This window comes from Macaca nemestrina, chromosome 9, assembly GCF_043159975.1.
Source record: "Macaca nemestrina isolate mMacNem1 chromosome 9, mMacNem.hap1, whole genome shotgun sequence".
In the NCBI taxonomy this organism is placed as follows: Eukaryota; Metazoa; Chordata; class Mammalia; order Primates; family Cercopithecidae; genus Macaca; species Macaca nemestrina.
Genome location: NC_092133.1, coordinates 68,511,173 through 68,527,664, shown reverse-complemented (window position 1 = coordinate 68,527,664; position 16,492 = coordinate 68,511,173). Strand labels below are relative to the sequence as shown.

The 16,492-nt window shown below is 39.8% G+C and overlaps 1 protein-coding gene across 4 annotated transcripts in view; it reads left to right on the top strand.

Annotated features, from left to right (window-relative positions):
• The window catches only part of LOC105466046 (activating signal cointegrator 1 complex subunit 1), a 116,061-nt gene that overhangs the window by 56,402 nt on the left and 43,167 nt on the right, over positions 1–16,492 (top strand). For all 4 annotated transcript variants that reach the window (XM_071069722.1, XM_011714879.3, XM_071069720.1 and 1 more), the window contains exon 7: positions 7,179–7,298. In XM_071069722.1, the coding sequence (XP_070925823.1) occupies positions 7,179–7,298 (120 nt within the window). The remainder of the gene's footprint in view (positions 1–7,178; positions 7,299–16,492) is intronic.

Below are 16,492 nucleotides of genomic sequence, written 5' to 3'. Positions count from 1 at the left end.
AAAATACCCATGAACAAACGTTAATGCCTGATTATTGCCTCACGTGGCATCAGTTGGAAAGTAATTTGCTTACTGGTGTCCCAGATGTAATTGTTTGGCCACCAAGACAAAGTGTTTATCGGGCAAACCATTGGATTTCTGTCCTGCTCTTTAATCTCCCTCTTGATAAATCTTAGGGGTAGGTTGAAAGAGTTTGTGTTTCTGCTCATAAAGCAGGCTTTGGATCCTGTTTCGTTGTTTCTAACTTTTTTTTGTTCTTAGTACCCCATCTAATTCCAAGTATTTGAGGTAGTTAAGAGGACATGTATACAAAAGAAATGTTACAGTCAGAGATTTAGAAACCATAAGGATGGTATAGGGAGAAAATTCTACCTGAAAATCAAGGTAAGATAGTAATTGTACTTGAGCATTAAAGTTTGGTACTATTTTCTGACACCAGTGTACTTGAACTAAATTACAAAAAGAAGTACACCACTTATTATAGTTCTTGTCTGATAAAAAGCAGTATGACAATTTTTTTTTATAGTTTAAAAAAGTTTTCAGTTGTGGTAAAATACAACATAAAATTTGCCATCATAACCATTTTAAGTGCACAGTTCAGTAGTGTTAAGTACACTCAGGCTGTTGTGCAGCCAACCCCAGTATAACAGTTTTTTCAGGAGAGTAACCTTTTCTGGTTCTCAGTCTGTCAAAAGTTTGTCATGTAAATCTTAATAAAGAATGCTAAATGATGATGGACAATGTCTTTAACAGGAATTTTGCAGAAGATAAAAACATTGTTCTTATGGGTCTTTCTTCTGTTGACCCTAGAAATTGCAGATGTAACATTAAATATAACCCATTAAAAACATTTTAGTGGGAATCTAAGCCAATGGTGTGATGCTTTCTGGTGATTTAACTATGCAGGGTGAGAGCTTTAGAAATGGTGGGGGATGTATATTTAGTGTGAAACTTTTCTTCAAACAGACTTTTTTGACTTCACTTTGATAGGATTCAGTGGCAATCTTTCAAATTGAATTCTTTGGCTAGTGCTTGGAATGGAGATATATTGTGTATTGATTGAAGCTACATACCTCAGATGACAGTTCAGAGCTTGGCTTGTGTTTTGAAATGTTTCACTTCTTATTAGAGGTGGCTATAGGAAGACTTATTATGATCGGGGCTGTAATTTTTCTTTTTTTTTTTTTTTTTTTTTTGAGACGGAGTCTCGCTCTGCCGCCCAGGCTGGAGTGCAGTGGCCAGATCTCGGCTCACTGCAAGCTCTGCCTCCTGGGTTCACGCCATTCTCCTGCCTCAGCCTCCTGAGTAGCTGGGACTACAGGCGCCCGCCACCTCGCCCGGCTAGTTTTTTGTATTTTTTAGTAGAGATGGGGTTTCACCGTGTCAGCCAGGATGGTCTCGATCTCCTGACCTCGTGATCCGCCCGTCTCGGCCTCCCAAAGTGCTGGGATTACAGGCTTGAGCCACCGCGCCTGGCCAATTTTTCTTAATTAGAAAAAGCATCTGGGCCAGGCGCAGTGACTCAGGCATGTAACCCAAGCACTTTGGGAGGCCAAGCTGGGAGGATTGCTTGAGCCCAGGAGTTTGAGACCACACTAGGCAACATGGAAAGAAAAGTATCTGCCTAAAATAGTTGAGTTACTAATTTCGTACTGAGAAAAGTTTTGGTCTTATGCAATAATAAGGCCTTGAAGTGTTAAGGGAATCTTTACTATTAGGATTCCTAGGCTACAAAGCATCCCCATGACCTGGGTTCAATGTCAAGACAACTTTTTTTCCAGCTGTCTTTTGATTGATCCTAAAATCTCTTTTTTTTTTCCTTTTTTTTTTTTTTTTTTTGAGACAGAGTCTCATTCTGTCACCCAGGCTGGAGTGCAGTGGTGAGATTTCTGCTCACTGCAAGCTCCGCCCCCTGGGTTCACGCCATTCTCCTGCCTCAGCCTCCCGAGTAGCTGGGACTATAGGTGCCCGCCACCACGCCTGGCTAGTTTTTTATATATTTAGTAGAGACGGGATTTCACCGTGTTTCTCCTTGTTAGCCAGAATGGTCTCAATCTCCTGACCTCGTGATACACCCGCCTTAGCCTCCCAAAGTGCTGGGATTACAGGTGTGAGCCACTGCGTCCGGCCTGATCCTTTTGTTTTTAAGGCAGCACCACATTTTTACTTAATGACAATATAGCATGTATATTATACTGTTCTTGCATTATTGCTATAAAGAAATACCAGTGACTGGGTAACTTATAAAGAAAAGAAGTTTAATTGGCTCACAGTTCTGCAGGTTTGCAAGAAGCATGTTTGGCTCCTGGGGAGGCCTAAGGAAGCTTCATTTATGGCGGAAGGTAAAGGGGATCAAGCATGTCACACGGCAAAAGCAGGAACAAGCAACAGAGAGTGGCAGGGGAGGTACCATACACTTTGAAACAAGTAGATTTTGTGCGAACTCAGAGTGAGAGCTCGTTTATCACCAAGGGGTGCCCCAAGCCATTGACGAGGTCTGTCCCCATGATCCCAACACTTCCCACTAGGCCCCACCTCCAACATTAGGGATTACAGTTCAACAGGAGATTTGTGCAGGGACACATATTCAACTAATATATCAGCCTGTGACCATATTCTTCTCAAAATTGTCCAGAACAGCTTCCCCCTTAAAACATCCATTTAATGTTTACCAGAGATTTATTGAACACCCATTTTGTATAAGGCATGGTGTCAGATTTTGAGGATATAGATGTGGATAAGATGGAGAAAGTGCCTATCCTCCTGGGGTTTGGAGAAGACTGTGCAGTGAGCTGATTTTTAATTGGGTTTCAGCATGGCACAACAAGGCCTTTTCTGGTTGGAGTACAAGTTTCTTTAATAAGGGGCCCAGGAAGAAAACAGGATGATGGAGCTTTACTTAACACAAAGGTAATACATGTTAACTTTAGGAAAGCCAGTAATTATAGATACACAAAAATAAAATATCACTTGTAATCTTACCACTTAAAAATAATTACCATTAACATTTTGGATACATATATGTATGTTTTTCCTTTGATGTGTAATTTACTTACAGTAAAAATGCACAGATCTTAGGTGTAGTTGATGAGCTTTGACAAAATGTCTATACCTGTGCAACCTCACCCAAATCAAGACGTGGAACATTGCCATCACCCCATGAGGGTCCCTCATGCCTTTTTCCAGTGACTTCACTTCTCCCAGAAGCAACCTCTGTTCTGATTTCTATTGCATAGATTTGGTTGGTTTGTTTTTTAATGTCCTCAAATAGAATTATTCAGTATATACACTTTTGTTTTGGTTTATTGTGGATATTTTTTAAAATTTTAACTTGTTAATGGGTAATACATTTACATAGTTCAAAAATTTAAAGTTGCAAAGGATATGCAGTGCAGTTTCTCTACCACTGAAATTCATCAACCACCTGCTTTCCTCTCTAGAGGCAACCAGTGTGTCACTTTCTCTGTATCCTTCCAGGGATTTTATAGATGTGTAAACAAATATATATAACATATATTTTTTCTTACCTCCATCTTTTGTACAAGTAGCATAGCATGCACATTGTTGTAGACCTTTTTTAAAACTTAGAAATATAATTTATTATATCAGTTTTATATATTATTTTATATCAGTTTTTAATCAGTTTTTTGTATCTTTTTATATCAGTACCTAAAATCTTCCTTAGTCACATGTATAGTTTATTTATTGCTCATAGTTATTATAGTTTATCTAATCAGTACCATGTTATTTGACTTTTAGTCTGTTGCCAATCTTTTGATACTCGAAACAAAACTTTATGCCTCATTTAAAACCCTATGCATAGGCCAAGTGCAGTGGCTCACACCCATAACCCCAGCACTTTGGGAGGCCAAGGCAGTCTGATGGCTTCAGCCCAGGAGTTCGAGACCAGCCTGGGCAACATGGCAAAACCCAGTCTCTACTAAAAATACAAAAATTAGCCGGACATGGTGGCACACGTTTGTAATTCCAGCTACTTGGGAGGCTGAGGCACAAGAATCGCTTGAACCTGGGAGGTGGAGGTTGCAATGAGCCAAGATCACGTCACTGCACTCTAGCCTGAGTGACAGAGTGTGACCCTGTCTCAAAAACAAAAACCCTATGCATAAATTATTTCTCATAAATATGAGTCTATTCTTACTGCATCATGCTAAGAGGCACATATTTGTCTGGTTGTTTCTTTTACTGTTAATATTCAGCTTGGTCAGTTGGTTCAGGTGTGGTCATGACCATTGTTTATAGAGCTCCTCTTTAGAGAGGTCAGTTTATATTTCCCCCAGCCTTTTGCCCAAGTTTTTAGCAGCCATTGGTGATCATTGTCAAGATCTATTATTATTATTTTTATTATTATTATTATTTTTGAGATGGAGTCTCACTCTGTCGCCCCGGCTGGAGTGCAGTGACATTATCTTGGCTCACTGCAAGCTCCACCTCCTGGGTTCACACCATTCTCCTGCCTCAGCCTCCCGAGTAGCTGGGACGTCAGGCACCCGCCGCCACACCTGGCTATTTTTTGTATTTTTAGTAGAGATGGGGTTTCACTGTATTAGTCAGGATGGTCTCGATCTCCTGACCTCATGATCCACCCGCCTTGGCCTCCCAAAGTGCTGGGATTACAGGCATGAGCCACTGCGCCTGGCTGAGATCTATTATTTTATCAGGGGTTGCAAGATTCTAATTTCATTGTTCTTTCTGCATTTACTAGTTTTGGAGTTCTTCTGTAAAGGAGAACTTTATCAACAGTTACACAAGTTGATGTGTAACTGAATTCATAATTGTTTCCTTAGGATGGGCTCCTGGAAATGGAATTGCTTGGGGAAAGGGTTTTTATTGAAGAAGACTTCTCATAAATATTGACAGATTGCTTGTAAAGATGTGATATCAGGCTGAGGGCAGTGGGTCATGCCTGTAATCCCAGTACTTTGGGAGTCCGAGGCGGGAGGATCACCTGAGGACGAGAGTTCAAGACCACCCTGGCCAATATAGTGAGACCCCATCTCTACTAAAAATACAAAAATTAGCTTGGTGTGGTGGCAAGCACCTGTAGTCCCAGCTACTCAGGAGGCTGAGACAGGAGAATCACTTGAACTTAGGAGGCGGAGGTTGCAATCCGAGATTGTGCCATTGCACTCCAGCCTGGGTGACTAGCAAAACTGTCTCAAAAAAAAAAAAAAAAATCCTTTGCCCACTTTTTGATGGGGTTGTTTGTTTTTTTCTTGTAAATTTGTTTGAGTTCTTTGTAGGTTCTGGATATTAGCCCTTTGTCAGATGAGTAGATTGCAAAAATTTTCTCCCATTCTGTAGGTTGCCTGTTCACTCTGATGGTAGTTTCTTTTGCTGTGCAGAAGCTCTTTAGTTTAATGAGATCCCATTTGTCAATTTTGGCTTTTGCTGCCGTTGCTTTTGGTGTTTGAGACATGAAGTCTTTGCCCATGCCTATGTCCTGAATGGTACTACCTAGGTTTTCCTCTAGGATTTTTATGGCATTAGGTCTAACATTTAAGTCTCTAATCCATCTTGAATTAATTTTCGTATAAGGAGTAAGGAAAGGATCCAGTTTCAGCTTTCTACTTACATTTCTCAAAAGAAGACATTCATACAGCCAACAGACACATGAAAAAATGCTCATCATCACTGGCCATCAGAGAAATGCAAATCAAAACCACAATGAGATACCATCTCACACCAGTTAGAATGGCGATCATTAAAAAGTCAGGAAACAACAGGTGCTGGAGAGGATGTGGAGAAATAGGAACACTTTTACACTGTTGGTGGGATTGTAAACTAGTTCAACCATTATGGAAAACAGTATGGCGATTCCTCAAGGATCTAGAACTAGATGTACCATATGACCCAGCCATCCCATTACTGGGTATATACCCAAAGGATTATAAATTATGCTGCTATAAAGACACATGCACACGTATGTTTATTGCGGCACTATTCACAATAGCAAAGACTTGGAATCAACCCAAATGTCCATCAGTGACAGACTGGATTAAGAAAATGTGGCACATATACACCATGGAATACTATGCAGCCATAAAAAAGGATGAATTTGTGTCCTTTGTAGGGACATGGATGCAGCTGGAAACCATCATTCTTAGCAAACTATCACAAGAACAGAAAACCAAACACCGCATGTTCTCACTCATAGGTGGGAACTGAACAATGAGATCACTGGGACTCGGGAAGGGGAACATCACACACCGGGGCCTATCATGGGGAGGGGGGAGGGGGGAGGGATTGCATTGGGAGTTATACCTGATGTAAATGACGAGTTGATGGGTGCTGACGAGTTGATGGGTGCAGCACACCAATAAGGCACAAGTATACATATGTAACAAACCTGCACGTTATGCACATGTACCCTAGAACTTAAAGTATAATAATAATAAATTAAAAAAAAAAAAAAAAAAAAGGCCAGGCGAGGTGACTCACACCTATAATCCCAGCACTTTGGGAGGCCGAGGCAGGCAGATCACAAGGTCAGGAGATCGAGACCATCCTGGCTAACATGGTGAAACCCTGTCTCTACTAAAAATACAAAATAATTAGCTGGGCGTCGTGGCAGGTGCCTGTAGTCCCAGCTACTTGGGAGGCTGTGGCAGGAGAATGACATGAACCCGGGAGGTGGAGGTTGCAGTAAGCCAGGATCGTGCCACTGCACTCCAGCCTGGGCAATAGAGCGAGACTCCATCTCAAAACAAAACAAACCAACCAAACAAACAAAAAAATAAAGATGTGATATCAGTTTACACCTCCACCTTTGTTATATGAGTGAAACGCTGTTTGTAACTTGTTGAAATAGTAGAGATGGGCACCTGAGAGATGAGCCAAGATAGTAAATGTCTTTATGGATCAGAACTGTCATCTCTTAACTTCTCTATGAGACCGTGCTAATAAACTGGTATTGGGATAAATATAGTGTGACATTGGAAATACTTTCCAGTGTTTTCCAATTTGTGTGCATTGAAAATTTACTAATTTTGAAATTAGAAGGGCAATTAGATAATGTTAGGGAAAAAACACAACTACTATGTTTTTGTACATATGTAAGTAACATACATATTTGACTATGTATATTAACCATGTTTCAAAATATAATAGCCCTCTTAGCTTAAACAGTTACAGATATCTTAATGCTTTTTCCTTTGCAGTGACATTTCTGGGGGTAAACCCCTAGAAGTGGAGATGGCAGGGATAGAATACATGAATGATGATCCTGGCATGGTGGATGTTCTTTACGCCAAAGTCCATATGAAAGATGGCTCCAACAGGTATGTTTCTGGAATGCTGCTTTGTTTCAATCAAGAGGTACCTAAAATCATCCTCAAAAGTTTGATTAATTTTGATTCCTTTTCTTTGAGTTCTTATTGTAAAGAACATGTTAATTATTTCTCTCTCTCTCTCTCTTTCTTTCTTTTTTTAATAATCTCCTGGAAGAGGAATTTGTTGTAGGAAAAAGTATCATACTTTAAGTCTGACTTTTAGGATGGGGGTCTTACTATGACCAAGCTGATCTCAGCATCCTGGGCTCCAGGGATCCTTCTGCTTCAGCCTCCCAAGTGGCTGTGACTATAGGTGCGCACCCTGCACCAGGCTAATCTGGTAGCTGCTGAGTTACTTGGGTAACGGGTGTTGATAGTTAGTCTTTGTGGAACTCAGTGGTTCCTTTGTGTTTTCCAGGATAAGAGGCAGGAAGGATGGCATTTTAGAATATGAGTTTCAAACGTGATGTAATGCGGTTGTAGTGGATACCAGGACAAAATGGGGATGAAAACGTTACCAACTTCATAGGGTTATTAATCTTAATTTTGGCTGGGCGTGGTGGCTAATGCCTGTAATCCTAGCACTTTGGGAGGCTGAGGTGGGTGGATTGCTTGAGCCCAGGAGTTCAAGACCGGCCTGGGCAACAGAGTGAAAGAAGCTATCTATAAAAAAAAAAACAAAAAAACAAACCAAAAACAAAATTAGCCAGACATGATGGTGTATGTGTGTAGTTTTAGCTGCTCGGGAGGCTGAGATGGGAGGATCACCTGAGCCTGAGGAGGTCAAGGCTGCAGTGAGCCGCGATCACACCACTGCGCTCCAGCCTGGGCAACAGAGCGAGACCCTGCCTCCAAAAAAAAAAAAAAAAAAAAATTGGCCGGGTGCAGTGGCTCACGCTTGTAATCCCAGCACTTTGGGAGACTGAGGTGGGTGGATCATGAGTTCAGGAAATCGAATTCACCCTGGCTAACATGGTGAAAACCCATCTCTACTAAAAAAATACAAAAAATTAGCCAGGCGTGGTGGCGTGCGCCTGTAGTCCCAGCTACTCAGGAGACTGAGGCAGGAGAATCACTTGAACCAGGGAGGTGGAGGTTGCAGTGAGCCGAGATCGCGCCACTGCACTCCAGCCTGGCAACAGAACGAGACTCCATCTCAAAAAAAAAAAAAAAAAATTAAAAAGATTAAATTACTTAAAATGCTTAAAATAGTGCTTGGCACACGCTTACATTATCAAAACATCAAAAAATGTTTACTTTTTTTTAATTATACTTTTTAAAGTTCTAGGGTACATGTGCACAATGTTCAGGTTTGTTACATATGTATACATGTGCCGTGTTGGTTTGCTGCACCCATTAACTTGTCATTTACATTAGGTATTTCTCCTAATGCTATCCCTCCCCCAACCCCCCACCCCATGACAGACCCCGGTGTGTGATGTTCCCTGCCCTGTGTCCCAAATGTTCTCACTGTTCAATTCCCACCTATGAGTGAGAACACGCGGTGTTTGGTTTTCTGTCCTTGCGATAGTTTGCTCAGAATAATGGTTTCCAGCTTCATCCATGTCCCTACAAAGGATATGACCTCATCTTTTTTTTTATGGCTGCATAGTATTCCATGGTGTATATGTGCCACATTTTTTTAATCCAGTCTATCATTGATGGACATTTGGGTTGGTTCCAAGTCTTTGCTATTGTGAATAGTGCTGCAATAAACATACGTGTGCATATGTCTTTATAGTAGCATGATTTATAATCCTTTGGGTCTATACCCAGTAATGGGGTCACTGGGTCAAATGGTATTTCTAGTTCTAGATCCTTGAGGAATCGCCACACTGTCTTCCACAATGGTTGAACTAGTTTACACTCCCACCAACAGTGTAAAAACGTTCCTGTTTCTCCACATCCTCTCCAGCACCTGTTGTTTCCTGACTTTTTAATGGTCACCATTCTAACTGGTGGGAGATGGTCTCTCATTGTGGTTTTGATTTGTGTTTCTTTGATGGCCAGTGATGATGAGCATTTTTTCATGTGTCTGTTGGCTGCATAAATGTTTTCTTTTGAAAAGTGTTCATATCTTTTGCCCATTTTTTGATGGAGTTGTTTGATTTTTTTCTTGTAAATTTGTCTAAGTTCTTTGTAAATTCTGGGTATTAGCCCTTTGTCAGATGGGTAGATTGCAAAAATTTTCTCTCATTCTGTAGGTTGCAAATGTTTACTCTTTTTAATTTTTGTTATTACCACACCTACGTCCCTCCCAGCGATTCTCAGTCTGCAGTTGAGGCAATTTCTAAGGCTGGCCTTGGCATCCAGAGCCATTTCCAGTGTTAATGTCATTTATTAGTTGAATGGAAGCCTTTGGTGAACAGAGAAGCCCCACATGCATTGGAAATTTGTTTTTGTGTGGTCTTTTTATTTAGGGCAGGGTAGAAGAAGGTTCACACTGAGCCAGAAACCTAGAGAAAATCTGATTCTCTAGGCAGGCTCCCACATTTATTTGCTTTATTTGATGGTGAAACGTTATCTCTACTAAAAATACAAAAATTAGCTGGGCATGGTGGCGGGTCCCTGTAATCCCAGCTACTCGGGAGGCTGAAGCAGATAATTGCTTGAACCCAGGAGGCGGAGGTTGCAATGAGCATAGATCACGGGTGGGCAACAGAGTGAGACTGTTTAAAAAAAAAAAAAAGAAAAGAAAAGAATGCATTATTAGCAATAGAGAAGGCTATTATATATGATAAAGGGTTCATTTTACCAGGAAGATACACCAGTTCTAAACCTGTATGAGCCTAATAGAACAGCCTCAAAGTAGATTAAGTGAAATTTGTATAGTTAATTTTTTATTAGGGAAAAACTGAGAAATCCTTCATCATAGGAGGAGATTGCAACCTATTTCTCAATTATTGGTAGATCAAGCAGATATAAAGTCAGTAAAGATACAGAATATTTTAACCATGAACAAGTTTCATCTAATAGTCATCTCTGGAATTATATGCCCAGTAATTAGAGAATTCATATTCTTTTCAGGCACATGGAACAGTAGAAAAAAATTGATTACATACTAGATCATAAAGTAAGGCTTAATACATTTTAATGAGTTGGTATCTTACATATTATACTTTCTGACCAGAGATAAAACAAGGTTACCTGCAGTTACCAAGTTATTAGGAAATAATAAGGGAGTTTGAGGCGTGGTGGCATGCATCTGTAATCCCAGCTACTTGAGAGGCTGAGACTGGAGAGTTGCTTGAGCCCAGGGGTTTGAGGCCGGTCTGAGCAACAGCGAGACCCTGTCTCTTAAAAAAAAAAAAAAAAGAAGAGCGAGTTTAGTAAGGTGATTGACTATAAAATCAGTCTAATAAAATCATTTGGTTTTCTGTATACCAGCAGCAAACAGAAAGCAGCATCATTTAAAGTAAAACACATTTATAGTAGCAACAAAAATTTTAAGGAAATTAGGAATAAATATGACAAAACACATTTAATACCTTTTTTTTTTTTTTTTCCTGAGACGGAGTCTCACTCTGTCACCCAGGCTGAAGTGCAGTGGCACCATCTCTGCTCACTGCAAGCTTCACCTCCTGGGTTCACGCCATTCTCCTGCCTTGGCCTCCCGAGTAGCTGAGACTACAGGTGCCTACCACCACGGCCGGCTTATTTTTTGTATTTTTAGTAGAGACGGGGTTTCACTGTGTTAGCCAGGATGGTCTCAATCTCCTGACCTCGTGATCCACCCGCCTCAGCCCTCCCAAAGTGCTGGGATTACAGGCGTGAGCCACCGTGCCCAGCCCATTTAATACCTTTTTGCAGGAAATTATAAATAAATTGAGAGACTATATAAATTGTATGCAGGTGTATACTACATGTGTAATGGAAACGAAGTATCAGGAACAGGATGGGGAAGTATTTAAAAGCCACTGCACTCCAGCCTGGGCAACAAGAGTGAAACTCCATCTCAAAAAAAAAAAAAAAAAAAAAAAAAGCCACCACTGTAGTCCAGCTAAGAAGCAAAGAAGGCCTGAACTAGAGTAGTAGCAACGAGAATCACGTGGTTGCAAGAATAGTGAGATCTGGCCGGGTGCAGTGCCTCACACCTGTAATCCCAGCACTTTGGGAGGCTGAGGCGGACAGATCACCAGAGGTCAGGAGTTCAAGACCAGCCTGGCCAACATGGTGAAACCCCGTCTATATGAAAACCAAAAATTAGCTGGGCATGGTGATACATGCCTGTAATCCCAGCTCCTCTGGAGGCTGTGGCAAGAGAATTGTCTGAGCCTAGGAGGTGGAGTTTGCAGTGCGCTGAGATTGCACCACTGCACTCAAGCCTGGGCAACTGAGGAAGACTCTGTCTCTCCAAAAAAAAAAAAAAAAAAAAATCTGCTGGATTTGGCAATTTTCTGAAAGTAGAGGGTAAGAATAAGATGAATATGAACTCTTATGACTAAGCTGGTTCCTCTCAGGAATGCAAAGATGAATTAGGAACAGAAAATCTAATACACTATCCTACTAAATGGGTCAAATTAAAAAATAATATCTAAGTGCATGACTAAAAGACTTTGGATAAAATTTAATATTTTTAAAAACAACTTTCAAAAAATAAAAATAGATATTGTCTAATATGTCTGTTTTAAATTAGCAATCATATTGAACAGTAATATACTAGGTTTATTCCCATTACAATCAGAAAACACGATTGCCTACATTTATCATTAATATTAAACTCATTGTTCTGAAAGTTTTGGCTAATACCCCAGCTACAGAGACAATTTTTAAAAGTACATAGGTGTTGTGTGGGAAAATGTTTTTAAAAGACCAAATGGTCATTATTTGCAAATAAATAGCATTCTACTAAAAATACTTGTAAAAGCTTTAACATTGATAAGAGATCAGTAAAAGGGCTAACAAGCAGTCAGACAAAAGATAAATATCAAAAAATAGTTTAGTACCTACAAACTGGTACCAGGCATTGTACCAGATACCACAAGGGAAACAAAAATGGGTACAATGGCCCTTATCTTAGGGAGCTTAAATCTATTCAATAATTCATCTGTTACAAGGAAGGGTAATTTTAAAAATAGAAGAAAACTAGGTAGATGTTTGTTAAGAGGTATGAGGTCATTGCTGGTAAAAGTACAAATTAATATAAGCTTTCTAGAGAGCATGTTGGCCTTTTACTCCCAGTATTTTGTTTTATATTTCTTAGACTTGCTGATTCTTCCTGTAGAAATTTATCCAATGGAATTAATCAGAAATATGTACAAATATATGGATTTTCATATAATCCCGATTACAGTATTGTATATAACAGTAAATACTGGTGGCAGTCTAAATGTTCATCAACATCAAATTGATGGAAAATAAACTATAGAACATCTGTAGAATAGAGAATACTGTGGGTTGACTAAACATTATATCTTGGGAAAGTATTCACTGTAGATTACAATGTGTTAAAAAGAGATTACAAAGCAATTTGTATACTGACTTCCCCCCATCTCAAAAGTGGGAAGAGAGAGCAATTAAGTCAGTTAGCCTGGTTACATAAACAATTTGCCAGTCATTATTTCTGAATAGCAAGCAATGTTTTTCTTTTAGCTTGTCTGATGTATGTATGTGTGTGTATGTGTGTATATAGTGTATATCTGTATGAACAATTTGATGTTATACTTGGTATACTTGGCCAGGTCCAGGTTAGTAGTAATTAGTGTGTGCTTGTAAGTGGTAGAATTGTGGTTTGACCCCGCTCTGTTTGACTGTAAAGCCTATGCTTATGGGACACAAAGAGGACATTTAAAATAAGTGGATATAGTCTACTCTTTTGAGATGTTTGGTGAAAAGATGAGAGAGGTAATTATGTGTGCATTAAATTCCACAATGGTGCAGCAGCCCAGCATCACTATACATAGTTTGCCATCTTCTTTTCATAGCCAAGCTTCTTTTTACATTGTTTTTGCCTATAAAAATGAAATCTTACAGATGGGTGAAGTGAAAATTAAACAGTTCCTTTTCCCCCTCCTCCGAATCTTGAGTTTTCTTCCCCAGAGCAAATACTGAGAGTCATTGTCTATGCATATAATTTTACGTAAATTGATCACATTACACTTGTATTTCTGCAGTTCTTTTCTTGTGAAATATAACCTAGACGTTACTTTTATGTTAGTGAATATAGATATTATGAAATACTACTGCATCAGTCTAAGCAATAGCTTGTGTACCATAGGACTTTGCTTAAAAATCTTTCATTTCTCATCATCTTTTGAATTCATAATCCTCAGTCTAGCATTCAAGATTTTCCAGTATGACACCATCTTTATACTTCAGCTTTATCTCCCACTATCTAGTCCCTACCCTGGGCCCCAGCCTGCTTCATTATTGGTGGATGATCCTTTGTGTCTTTGTTAATACTGTTTCTTGTGACTGAAATTTCCCTTATATTACTCCTCTTTTGTCCAAATGCTATTTCTCTTTCTGCTTGCCATCCTTTTTTCTTTCTCTTAAATAGACTGTAAGATTTTTGGGGGCAGGGAGTATGCGTTATTCAGCTGCCTTTCATAATGCATGACATAGATGTTCAAAGAACGTTTGTTATTTATTCATTCAACTGACACATAAAAATGCATTGAGTGCAGTTAGCTTCTTATCCTAAGCCCATCCTCCTTGTAACCTATTCTGGTCCTAACCCCGCTACAATCTCTTCAAATTTTAAATTACCCAAACACTCTGTATTGCTTATGTCATTACCAAAATCTACTTTATAGTCTCATATAAAACTAACAAAAAATTTATCTTGGTAGATTGTAGATCTGTTAATAACAAAGACCGTCTTTGCTTAGTTTTTATTCTTGTAGTCACTAGGATAATGTCTGTACACAGTGAGCACTCAGGAAGCATTAATTGGATGGAGCTGAATTAAATTGGGAAACAAAAGCCTGAAATTTGCACTTTCTAGGCAGTCAGTGATCATTCTGCAGCACAAACTCCTTATCTGTAAAGATGGTCCTGGAATGCTTGAGCTTTGTAGCATTTACAGGCCTTTAAACTAAGAGCTTAGATTTAATGCATTATTAACTGGCTTCTGTTTTCAAATCCAAAGCACTAAGTGATAAAGCTGCTTAAGAATAATTCATTCCTTTTTTCATAGCAACCCTATGTTATTTTTAATTTACTTATTAGGAAGCAAAGGCATAGAGAAACTTTGTGACTTATTCATAAACAGGAAAGGATCAATCAAGTAAGAATTGATCAATGAAGTTAGAAATGGCTGGGCGTGGTGGCTCATGCCTGTAATCCCAGTACTTTGGGAGGCCGAGGTGGGCGGATCACAAGGTCAGGAGATCATCCTGGCTAACACGGTGAAACCCCATCTCTACTAAAAAATACAAAAAATTAGCCGGGAGTGGTGGCAGGCACCTGTAGTCCCAGCTACTCGGGAGGCTGAGGCAGGAGAATCACTTGAACTGGGGAGGCGGAGGTTGTGGTGAGCCAAGATTGTGCCACTGTACTCCAGCCTGGGCAACAGAGTGAGACTATCTAAAAAAAAAAAGTGACATATTGTCAACCTGAAATTTAGTGATTATGTCCAAGTACCCTTAAGCTCTCTTAATAGAATTCCAAAATATTTGCTATCTGTGAATTCATTCATGAATGCATATGAAGACTGTTGAGCACTGATTATGTGCCAATTAGGCATTAGTTTAGGTGCAGAGATAGAACAGTGAATAAGACAAAGAGCCAGTCTTCATGGAGTGCACAGTGAATTGAAAACAGAACAAGTCGGGAGTGGTGGCTCACACCTGTAATCCCAGCACTTTAGGAGGCCGAGGCGGGCGGATCACCTGAGGTCAGGGGATCAACCTGGCCAACATGGCGAAACCCATCTCTGCTAAAAACACAAAAATTAGCTGGGTATGGTGGCGAGTGTCTGTAATCCCAGCTGCTTGGGAGGCAGAGGTTGCAGTGAACCAAGACTGCGCCACTGCACTCCAGCCTAGTTGACAGAGTGACTCTGTCTCAAAAAAAAAAAAAAAAAAAAAGAGAAAGAAAACAGCACAGGCTGCCTGTAGACTTGGATTCTGGTTCCTCTGTCACTGACTGAGCAACCCAACCTCTCTGCATCATTTCCTCCTGCGTAAAAAGAGCAGGTTACACTAGAACTTTTTAAAGGACATTAGTCCCTTCAAAGTTTTGAGTCTGTAAATTGTCAGAAATCCTAGTTTTCCAGAAAGACAAAGGTGGAAACTTGATTTCTTTCATGTGGTCTGTTTAGTTTACTTACGCCAGTATTTCGTGCTTCGTGTTTCATGTTCAGTTTTATGTAGCTGAACTCCCTGTCTACTTTTTTTCTTTAAGAGAAGAAGCGGGAAAGTGAGGAATTATTCTGTTGTGATTTGTAACTGAGGTGCAATTTGTGGTGCATGGTTATATTCAGACCTAAGTTATATTTAGAAATATTGTGGTTCAGCCAGGCGCAGTGGCTCACGCCTGTAATCCCAACACTTTGGGAGGCCGAGGCAGGTGGATCATTTGAGGTCAAGAGTTTGAGACCAGCCTGGGCAACGTGGCAAAACCCTGTCTCTACTAAAAATACAAAAATTAGCCAGGTGGTAGTGACGCACGCCTGTAATCCCAGCTACTTGGGAGACTGAGGCAGGAGGCTCGCTTGAGCCTGGAAGGCAGAGGGTTGCAGTGAGCCAAAATCGTGCCACTATACTCTAGTCTAGGCAAGAGAGTGAGACCCTGTCTCCAAAAATAAATAAATAAATAAATAAATAAATGGAAGAAGAAATATTATGGTTCTGCGATGGTGTTAATCAGAAACTTTTAAAACTAGTTTACCTGAAAATTTTTTCTGATTAGGTAACCTCACCGTCTATAGATACACACTTAACACAAAAAGGTTAAGTGTTTATCTGTGCATGGTGAGGTTATGTTTTCCTTTTTATGCTTTTTGGTACTTTGCATGTATTCTATAATGAGCTTTTATTATTTTTGTAATTGGGGAAAAAGATTAAGATAAGTATATAAGGAAGCACAACATCTCTCTTAACTGGTTTCCAGGCTTTTAGGGTTTTTTTTTGTTGTTGTTTTTCCTTATGCTTCTTGCTTTTTTTTTTTTTTTTTTTTTGACATGGAGTCTCGCCCTGTCACCCAGGCTGAAGTGCAGTGGCGCAATCTTGGCTCACTGCAACCTTGACCTCCCGTGTTCA